Source organism: Gossypium raimondii, chromosome 5 (assembly GCF_025698545.1).
Source record: "Gossypium raimondii isolate GPD5lz chromosome 5, ASM2569854v1, whole genome shotgun sequence".
Lineage (NCBI taxonomy): Eukaryota > Viridiplantae > Streptophyta > Magnoliopsida > Malvales > Malvaceae > Gossypium > Gossypium raimondii.
The window spans coordinates 18,443,820-18,455,649 of NC_068569.1; the positions used below are offsets into that span (position 1 = coordinate 18,443,820).

Below are 11,830 nucleotides of genomic sequence, written 5' to 3' on the forward strand. Positions count from 1 at the left end.
TTATAAACTAAGAGAAATTATTATTATCAATCGTAGCAATAAAAGTTCATTAAAATTAAACATGTAATAACATTAGAAATTAATTGATTAAAGACACATTAATTATTTATAACTATAATCAACATTATCATCTACACACCTTAAATTAATTAAATTTATTTATTAACTAATTTATTAGATTTAGTATAACTGATTTATACATTAAATAAGCCCATGTATGGCCAGGCTAATATATATCAATAGACACTATGGCATAGGGTAAGGTTATTTTCTTATGAAACTAGTTACGAACTCAATCCCCATAAAAAAAAAAAAAAAACTAATAGCCAACCAAAGTTGGCACTTGAAATTTGCTGGGGATAACTATAATCACAACACTTAAACACTGCTTTCGAGAGTATTGGGAGGCAAAGAAGAGGTTATCTCAGTTTTAGGATCTGGTTTCTTCCTTTTGCTTTGCTTGATGTCACCATAGAAGTAGGAAAGGAAGCTCCCCAACGAGAGAGCAAGTGACACACCCTTCTCGGCTTGAAACGTCTCATTGAAGAAAATTACTGCCAGAAGAGCTCTGTAACTGGTAATAGAAACAATACCACAATTCCCGATAGCAGTGATGACGCACAAAATACTACCAAGAAGAAACATTGCCGTATTATTGCACTAGAAATCACAACCACGTAGTATTTTGTTTCTCCCAACTCAAATTCCCTTGCTTCCCTTCCAACCACCTGCAAATAGAAATAACCTTTCAAGTTTCTACATCAATTATGTGGATTTCAACAATTAACAAATTTAATTAATTATTAAACCTTTAAATTATATTTATTTTAAAAGTTTTTAATGAAACGTTTTCTTTATGTATTATTATAATTAACGGTATGAGAGAGCAGAGATTACACTCCCTATCGTAAAAATGAATTTAGATTTGGTTTTCTAAAAATGGCATGAATTGATATACTAAATATAAATTAGTTAAAAATTAGTAAGATTTATAAATTAAAAAAAAAAAACTATTTCAGCAGACGTCACTCACTTGTCATGTAAAGAAGAGGAATAGCTAAGAAAGAGACGAAAAAACAAACCTTGAAATCATTGTTGATCAGCATCCCAACGGTGCCAAAGGCAGTAGCAACCAAACACATCACCAACTGGGCGTAGCTGATCTCTTGCTTTGCCTTCTTGTACGTTAGTTCCACCAATGGCAATATAAATCCGTACAAAGCCGATGCAGCTAAGGTCATTACGAACCCCGTAATATATTCCCTGTTGGGCTCATTCGCAGGCCGGTCGCTGCTCGAATGCAAAGCCAAAACGCCAGCCCCTATGGTCAACAAAAACACGGCGTTTATGGAGTAGGCAGTGAACTTTTGTTTCACCAACAGGAAATCAAACCCTGCCGTGAAAGCCAACTGCGACGCGATGATCAAAGAAGAAGTCGAAATGGGGAGACGAGATAAGCCATAGGAGTAGAAGTAGTTATCGAGGCCAGTGATGATCCCGAGGACGATAGCGGCGAGGAACAACGGTCGTTCCATGTAGAAAAGCTTGTTTTCCGAGGTGGGATCGGCCGTCCTGGAACGATGCATGTAAGCACAAGCGATGGGGAACAAGATGATGGGGCAACCCGCGGTTTCGAGCCAGCTCGAGAACCAGATTCGGTTGCCACCATGGATGAAGTAGAGGCGCATGATAAGTGGACCACCGCAGTTGCCTATTGAAAGGATGATGCAGTTTATTACTAGGAGAGCTTTTCTCATGGTGGTGCCATCACGTTTAGCTTCCTTCACCTCCATCTGTTCTGTATTTGGATATTTTTGCATCTCCTTCCTCCATTTCCAAGCTATTTGTAACAGAATTTATCAAAGAAACAGAGGTCAATTACATGTACGGAAAAAGCTAAAGAATGAGACAATCCAAATAGTTGCCATTACTGATTAAAACTGAAAAGAGTGATACTTTTTAACCTAAGCAATATCAACCTCATGGAATAAATTTTTATGTTAAAATATAAAGTGGAATAAATTTTTAAAAATATTAATAGAATATAAAATATTTTTCATATTATAATTATATATTTATAATAAATATATATAGTTAATAATTATTACAACCTATAAAATTTAAATGCAATGATAATACAAAATATATAATCACATAATATATTAACTTAATAATATGATAATTAGTGTTATAATGATCACATATGATTAAACATGTTTTATTATGCTATACTAATAACATTATAATAAATTTAATTTTAATGATTTGGGAATTTAGGTTTTGTTTTTGTTTTTTTATGATTTTAGAATTTAGGTTTTACTTTTAGCTTTTTGAATGTTTTATTAATATTAATATTAATATTAATAATATTATTATCTTTATATTAATTTTTATTTAGAATGAGTTGAACTTTATTTAGGTTAACTTTTGAATAAATTTTAAATTATGGGTTTGATTGGTATTGAGTTTGAATTTAAAAAAAAAAATATATATATATATATAGTATGTGTAAATTTGCTTAATTTAGTTTGAACGGTTTTGAATTTTGAATTGACAATGTCAAATCAATCGATTATCTAAACCGATCATAATGCATATACATAAACTATAAATATATTAATTAATTATATTTAATCATTAATGCATATATATAAACTATTAATATATTATACATTTTATGATATGATATAACATTACATAATATAATAGGAGTGTTAACTTTCAAATATTCAAGTAGTACAGAGACTTAGAGTATATTTCAACAAATATAATAATTAATATATTATGTACTACTATTATAGTATGTGATATAATATATTTTAAAACTATTAATATATGTATATAAGTATTAATTAGTCCAAAACCAAAATTGAGTTTATCAACATATTTGCTTGAATTGACTCAGTTTGGTCAATTAACTCAATTTTAATCACTAACTATAATAGATGATATACTATTACATGATAGTATATAACTATTACTAAAACTTTAATGCATATATATAACTATCATTATATTATATATTATAACTAGTTTGTATTTCCGTGTGAAACGCGAATCGGTTGTGTATATTAAATTTATAATATTGTTTACAATATTAATTTTTGTTTAAATTTTTTATGAATTTTTCAATAAATCATTAATAAATTGAAAATAGTAATGTAAATAAAAATATTTTTAAAATATTTAACTAATTTAGAATCAATTATATTAGTGTTATTTAATTTTAAAATATTTAATATCAATATAATACAAAATTTCATCATGGTTTGAATATTAATATCAATATATGATAATTTAAATAATATTATTTATAAATTCTTACAAGTTATTTGTTATATATATTGTTAAATTAATTTGTTTTAATCTTAAAAGGTTAATATTCGATTAATTGTAATTTTATATTTATCTTTACTCTACTTTTTTCATATAAGTGAACAATTACATTACAATAAAGGAAGGGTGAAAGGGTTTACCAATACAAAGATCGAATCTTGGACTTTTCTCCAATAAACTTGAAACCCATAAAGTTTGTCAATAAGCTAATGGCGTGATTGACATATTTGCTCTACTTTAATCAATGAATGTAATTAACTCTTGTTATATTTGAAAAATCTAAATTTAATTTGATAAATGTTATTCGTGCTTTTTTAAAAACTATATTTTAAGCTTAACAATTTAATATTACAATGTTAAAATTTAATTCAATTGAGAAAATCTTTAAATAAATAGATAAATTTATTTAACATGTAAAAATTTTAAAGAGAAGGCATGGAATAACTAAAAAATTTAAAATGCGAGGAGTAAAAGAGTAATTTACACATATTGTAAATAAGTGATAAAAGATATAGTATTACATAATATTATAATGTTTAATAATAATGCATTTATGTAAACTATCAATATATTATATATTATACGATATGATATAGCATTATATATAATAGTAGGGCTAACTTTTAAATTTACAAAGAGCATAAGAACTTAGAGTATATTTCAACCGATATAATAATAAATGATATATAATAATTAATATATTATGTATTATTGTTACAATACGTGATATAGTATTGCATAATGTGATAATATATTTTAAAACTATTAATATATATATATCACTATTAATTGGTCCAAAATCAAAATTGAATTTACCATCAAATTTGCTTGAACTTGCTCGATTAAGTCAATTTTAATCTCTAACTATAATAGATGATATTACATAATATAATAGAGGGATCAACTTACGAGTTTTACACCCTTTCATATTTCTTTCTATGATAAATATTTTAATAATCCAACTGTTGAGTTTATTGATATAATTGTACTTTTGTGCATGTAAATTTTCGAACCGATTCGGTATCTTTATCTTATTGATCCGAAATGTTATATATTAATGTTTATTGAACGGTTTAAAGCTCTCTTTTTTTACACAAAACAAATAGTTAGAAATTTTAATTTACCTCAAATTTGACATGTATGACTTATATGGATCGGGTATAGGCGTTACAATATAATAATAAATTTTACTTACAATTAGCAATTTAATTATTTTATATAAAAGAACTTTAATAAAGTTATATAAATTATGTTTTTTTAAAAGTGAATTTGAATTACGTTGTCATTATTTAAAAATAAAATGGATTATTACATTCAAAATTAAAATATTTATAACTAAAAAAATTTAAAATTATTTGAATCCGTCAAAGCCCGTTTGGCTTGATCTGAGCACGAATCTAAAAAATCTGAGTTAAAAAAAAATCAAATTCAATAGAAAAAATTCGAACCCGAACTAATTCAAACTCGATAAAATTCGAATCGAAATAAGTAATAACACAAAATTCCGTTAATTGACATGCATTTCTAACCACCTTATGGAAAAAGAAAAAAAAAGTAACTACAAGTCTTATGTTCTAAGTCCTACGGTATGGATCATAGATATGTTATTTATTTTAAAACATTAAAAGGCTACACGTAGTATTTATTGTAAAAACAATATTTATTAATATAACTATAAAAGGAAAGGTCTAAAAACTTGATACGTGGGTCAACCTCCTTTTTTCTTTATTTTTTCTTTTGCATTATATAGCAAAATTGTCTAATTTCAGTGTTTATCCTTAAGCTACACTCAAATTTAAAATTAATTTCAAAACTGATCCCTGTGCTACAGTCACTATATGTAAAAGGAAGATCCCTTGCTTGACATGTGGGTCAACCTCCCCTTTTTTTTTTCGCATTATAGAGCAAAATGGTCAAATTTCCTTTTTTTCTACTCCCTCGGCTACACTTAATTTTAAAATTATATAATAATGGTTAAATTTTAATTTTGATCCTTTGCTACTCTCGAATTTAAGATTTAATTTTTATACTTCAACTTTTAATAGAATTTGGTACCTCAATTTTTACACTCATTGGTTAACCAAATGCTTTATTTTGATTAAAATGTTGATGTAACTTTTAAGGGTTGTTAATATTATTAAAATTATTTGTTAAATTTAAATCTATTACAGTACTATTTTTTTACATGGCTATTAAGTGAGTTTTTTTAATTTTAAAATGTCACATCAGTAAATTTAATAGAAAAATATAATAATATTAATATTTGAATTTGAATTTGAATAAAAATATAAAAAATACAAAAGCTTATATTTTATTTTAATGCGTAAAACATCCTTACTAATTGAATAGTTTATACTTAAGAGGAATGTCCAATATTGACACGTGGATTTTCCCCGTAGGTGATTCATGTGGTTTTGCAATTTTATTTTCTTTTTATTTTTTGAGATAAGTTTAGTCACTTTTTTACTTTTAACTACAAAAGAGACACCAAGCAAATTACATGTTCCAGGCGGGCAGGTCATGAACAAAAAATAGGATAAATTAAAATAAGAGATAAAGTAACTTTTTTTATTTCATGAGATTCTGCAGTAATTTGTTTATTATATCTTTGTATTATTATTGTTCAGGATTTTTATTAATAATAATATTTTAAATATAATATCATATTAATATAACTCATATATTGATATCTTTCTGGTGCCATTCACCGTGTTTGGTTAATTTACTGTTTTCTTTCAATATTGAGCACCTGCCCCTGCTCATTGTTTGAAGAATTCAAGTAATAATATATCCTTTCTTTTCTGGCTAAAAAACAGAGATATATCCTCTTCCGCCAAAAGAGTCCAATAGGAGAATCATTGATAAATCTTTTTAATAAAATATCTTAGAATTATTTATAACCCTCTCCAGCGCACTCGAACCTACGTCCTTATTTACTTCAATCAAATTAAGACACAATCACTAAATTATTTAGTTTTTAGATTAGTTAACACAACACACTACTACTGTCAATCATTGTTTAGGTTAGTTTATTCTTTTTCAATTTTAGGCATCAAAAATAAAAAAAAATAATTACAATTTAAGCGCCCACATTACATAATTCGACCATTTTGATCACTCTTGTTAAAATCACAAATAACAAGTTGACTTGACAGTTAAAAAATTGATATGATAACAAATTTAGCCCTAAACTTTTACATATTAAATTAATTTAGTCATAATTTTAAAAATCAACCCTCAAAATTTACAAATATTTTCAATTTGATCCTAATTTTAAAATTCCCCATTGTAGTCCCTCTCCCTCTCTGTTGTTGCTACATGTTAGTTTGAAATGTATGCTCAATTTCATGTTGAATATCTTTCTTTGGTTGCATATATGTTCCTTGCGTCTGTCGAATGTCAGGTGTTCCTTTAAATGATTTCTTTTGATGCATATTGGGATTATAGGGTGTTATGATGCACCGAATGTGCTAAAATAGTGGTTAGGGTTTGTTTTTTTATTTTATGGAAAGTTAAATTTATTGCTTGAAAATGTTTGGCAGTGCCTCTGAAGCTAGAAACTTTTGAAGGATTGTGATTCGATTTCACCAAAACAAATTGTTATTCTTCTTAATGTTTTATTGTATATTCTCTTTCCTATATTAATTAATACTGGTATCTATATTAATTAAACCTTTTAAGCCTATGTTAGTTTGAATATGAAGGCAACCTCTTTCTGTGGAGGGAGAGAGAAGAGAGAAAGGGGACGGCATGGGACGATGGTGGGGGGAGGGGCAGAGGGACAAGGCCACAAGGGTAGGGGATTTTTAAATTAGGATCAAATTAAAATTTTTATAAAATTATGACTAGTTAATATAAAATTTGTTATTATATAGATTTTTTAATTGTCGCTTCAGTTTTTTAATAAAGTTGACAACAAATAACTGAACTATGTAATATAGATAGTTAAATTATAGAATTTTTATTTTGGATGCCTAAAACAATTTTTTTTTAATATTTGGGTGTGATATGCTTTTACTTAAATGAAAATGTGAAACTTTAATTAAATAAATAGAATTAAGATGATACAAATAAACAGAATATATTATAAAAAACAAATATTAAATTTGTCAATAAATAATGATAGAAAATTTTCATATCAATAAATAAGTAAATAAAATGGTTAAAATGTTAACTAAAAGAATTGGTGAGTTTGGTTTATTAGTATTCATTCATTTTCCTTTTGATTTAATTAAAATGCCACTAAAAATGAGTTAAATTTATCACATTCTCTAAATGAACGTTGGGTATTTGATTTATTCTTATATTACCTATTTTGATACTATTAATAATTAAAATAATATTATTGAACCAATAATTATATAATTACATAATATAAAGAGGTGTTTGATAAACGAGTTTTAACTTTTTTTTAGTTGATTTGGGCATAAATGAAAGATTGGGTAGTCAAACTTTCTAATTGTAACGTTTAATGAATGAAGATTTGTATGAGCTTATTAAGTTAAAACCTCTAAAATAGAAAACGTAGGGATGGATAATTTTTTTCACAGCTGATTGAGATTGAGATATATGGAATGATATATTTGATCATGCTTGTTTAAAAATTACTCATTTTATCACATGCTCTCAAACTTAATAGGGGTGTAAAGATACCAGTAATCTCCATTCATTCATTTTCACTTTCATCTACAAAATCCAAAATAAATCTAAAAAAAATCACCGTGAATCTACAAAAATCAACTATGGATATTCATTTGTAATATGATTTCAATAATTTCACCCAATAAAGACTAAAATATTATAAATAAATAAATATTTAACAATAAAATGTGTCATGCATTTATTTATTATTTTATACACTTCACTTTAAAATATTAGTTAATTTTTACTAAATACTTTTAAATCAACAATTGGTCAAATAAGATAATAGAATTAACCACTCCAATCATAATCAACAATCAAGAAAAATTTTATATGTATAAATTTTTTAAAATTATTTTTTATTTTTCATCCTTGTGTTTTGTACGACGAGTGTAATTGTACCGTTTTAGTGACACTTCAAAAAAGATCGCCCGGCCCAAAGGCGCAACCCAAGGGTACAGATTTTGAGTGGAGTTGAAAACAAGCCACCGCGTCTAGAGGGTAAACTATTGCGTGGTGGCAGAGGGAGAGGATCTCTGCCAGACGCCCCAAAAATGGGCATTATACACCACGACCAACAACAAGAAGAAGAAGCTTTGATTCTCTCAAGCTACGATCAAACTCAACACTTTCACTGTCATCAACAGCCTAAAGACTCAAATCTGATTAGCAAAGTCTGTGTTGAATCAAAGAAGTTATGGTTAATTGCAGGACCCTCCATCTTCAGCCGCCTTGCCATGTTCTCCATGACTACCATAACCCAATCATTTGCTGGCCACCTAGGTGACCTCAATCTCGCTGCCATTTCCATTGCCACCACTGTTATTATTAGCATCACTTTTGGATTCTTGGTAACGACCGATAACCCATATCGAAACTTTTCTTTTTCTCATCTCAAAATATCTCCTTTGTAAATTGGTTTAATGTGTTTTTTTCTTCTTCTTTTTTTACAGTTAGGAATGGCTAGTGCACTAGAGACTTTATGTGGACAAGCTTACGGAGCAAAACAGTATCAAATGTTGGGTTTATACTTGCAACGCTCATGGATTGTTCTCTTCATTTGTTCTATTCTTTTACTACCATTATTCATTTTTGCTGCTCCGCTCTTAAAATTCATGGGACAGCCAACCGAAGTGGCTGATCAAACAGGTTTAGTTGCAATTTGGCTGATACCATTTCACTTAAGCTTACCATTTCAGTTCACACTGCAAAGATTTCTGCAGAGCCAACTGAAGACTGCAGTGATTGCTTGGGTTTGTGGGGTTGCACTTGCAGTTCACGCATTAATAAGTTGGATTTTTGTTTACAAGTTAAGAGTTGGGATTGTTGGGACAGCTGTCACCCTTGATTTCTCCTGGTGGTTGACTGTTTTGGGATTCTTTGTTTATGTTGTTTATGGTGGTTGTCCACTTTCTTGGACTGGTTTTTCTACACAGGCTTTCTCTGAGCTTTGGGATTTCGTCAAACTCTCGCTTGCTTCTGGTGTCATGATTCTGTATGTTCTTGATTAATTGATAGTTGAACCTCCTATATAACACTGAAGTAATTAGTAATAGATTGCGACTTTTTAATGTTTCAGCATGGAGAATATTTATTACAGAACATTAATCATAGTGTCTGGATATTTGCACAATACAGAAACTGCAGTTGATGCTCTTTCAATTTGGTTAGCTCCACTTCCTTTGCTCACCTTTATTATTAATGTTACATAAAATAATACTATTTGGTTGCTGTTTTCATACTATGCTGCTACTTTTTAATACATTTTCATTTCTTTGTTTGGCAGCATGTCCATCTTTGGCTGGGAATCCATGATTCCGCTGGGATTTTTGGCTGCAACCGGGTAAGTTGCTGTTCCTTAGCCCCCTTCCCATCTCACTATACAAGTTCTAAGCAATAGAAATAGGAATCTTTAGGTTCCCATCTCACTATACCTATTGTCTTTAATTTAAATTCAATGGAACTTTGCCCTATCATTGGTGTTATTGACGAGTAATTTTGATTTCCTTGCATACATGTTCTGCCGTAGTTTACTCTGATATGTTGGTTTCAATGATGATATCATTCATCCTAGTGCCTCCAGCAAAATGGTGGATTGCTGAAGGACATTTATATATGCTAACTGCTGTAAGATATTGACCCATCACCAATTCGTATGTTTGGCATTGGGTTATATAAAATGCACTTTATCCCCATATAATCAATGTTAGGTTCTTTTAGTCTGATATAAAATGAATTCATTTACATAAAAACTAACAAATATTTTTTCATTGGAGTATATGCTAAATGCTCTTTCATCTTACGAAACATTGTGTTTCCTTAATGTAGTGTGCGTGTAGCGAACGAGCTCGGTGCAGGCAATGCGAAAGACGCCAAATTTGCAACTATAGTGTCAGTGATTACATCTTTAGCAGTTGGAATTTTGTTTTGGTTAATTATTATGGCCTTTCATGAGACACTTGCAATGATCTTCACCTCAAGTTCTTCTGTTATTACAATGGTTAATAAGTACTCGACCTTATTGGCATTCACCATTCCTGTCAACTGCATTCAACCAGTTCTTTCAGGTAATAAGCTCAAACAATGTATATCTATTTGCAATCATGACCTATGGCTCGTTGTATATTTGATCTTCATGCTTTGTCTTCAGGTGTGGCGGTCGGATCTGGTTGGCAAAGTGTAATGGCATTTGTAAATATAGGTAGCTACTATTTAGTTGGAGTTCCTCTTGGTGTCCTGTTCGGATGGCTTCAATTTGGTATCACTGTAAGTACAGTTATTGTGTCACAAGTTTTTGACAAAAGAATCTTCTCTTTCGTAAACAGACGGTATTACTGAAATCGAGTGTTTAAAACTGAAGCATGTTATGTTTTTAATACCAGGGCATCTGGGCTGGAATGCTATGTGGAACTGTGGTTCAGACATTGATACTAGCTGTCATAACAATGAAATGCAAATGGGAAATAGAGGTAAGGTTTTGTTGTAATATTTCAAATATAACCCTTGGTTGTTTTCCTTTGCTCTAAATCAAGTTACTAAATTTCTTGTCTTAAATCTTAATTACAGGCAAGAAAGGCTCGTTCATATATATCAAATGAAACAGCTTCATACCAATAACGTCATTTTAAAGTGTGATTGCACTCTGAAATACAATTCTTTTTGTTCAAGCTGCGAGTGAATAGGATAGTTCTTTCATGTTTTTTGTATAATATTTTCGTTTTCATATGTTCAAAACAAAATTATGTATTTTTAAGAGATAAAGGATTGCATTATTCTATATGAGTAGGAGTCACTGAACTATAGCATGCATAAACCATTATCGGACTCACCTTGGATGATGGGTTTTCACTTGGGAACTCACTCAACTCACCACTTAATTAATTAAATTTTCTTCATCTGCACTCAGTTATACTAATTTAATTTTGCAGAAGGAAGTCAACTGAGCTCTAATTATTTGAATTGAAAAAAAAAAAAAACCAAGTTAAAAAAATACTGAAAGAAATTTGAGAAAAGGAATATGGTTACCTTCTCTTTATGTGTCTCTTTGGATTCGAAAAATCTAGTTTTCTCTTCTCTTTCTGGCCATTGATTCTTACAAATTGTATTCAAACTGGAACCCCTTTTACTCTTCAATTACTTTTAAATCTTGATAAACTTTCGTAGCATCTCATTTATGTCCACTCAATTTGAAGATCACTACAAAATCTCATCATGACACCCTCTTGATCCTCCTAAAGATTAGAACGAATCATGATCATCTCTATCTCCTTAAAATAAGGCATTGAAGCCCTTTTTAGTCATAACCATCTTCATATCCTCCCAAGTCTCAATGGGAAATTGTCAATTTTGACTC

At 29.2% G+C, this 11,830-nt stretch overlaps 1 protein-coding gene and 1 pseudogene across 1 annotated transcript; one reads left to right on the plus strand and one right to left on the minus strand.

Annotated features, from left to right (window-relative positions):
* Positions 1 to 378: 378 nt before the first annotated feature.
* Positions 379 to 1,892, minus strand: LOC105769777 (purine permease 1-like; annotated as a pseudogene).
* A 6,532-nt stretch (positions 1,893 to 8,424) lies between these two features.
* Positions 8,425 to 11,293, plus strand: LOC105769778 (protein DETOXIFICATION 27). The gene is made up of 8 exons (XM_012590636.2): positions 8,425 to 8,828; positions 8,931 to 9,472; positions 9,557 to 9,643; positions 9,764 to 9,820; positions 10,306 to 10,544; positions 10,628 to 10,743; positions 10,860 to 10,946; positions 11,044 to 11,293. Exons 1-8 carry the CDS (start codon positions 8,532 to 8,534, stop codon positions 11,092 to 11,094), a joined length of 1,476 nt encoding a protein of 491 aa, XP_012446090.1. The 5' UTR covers positions 8,425 to 8,531; the 3' UTR covers positions 11,095 to 11,293.
* The last annotated feature ends 537 nt before the right edge of the window (positions 11,294 to 11,830 follow it).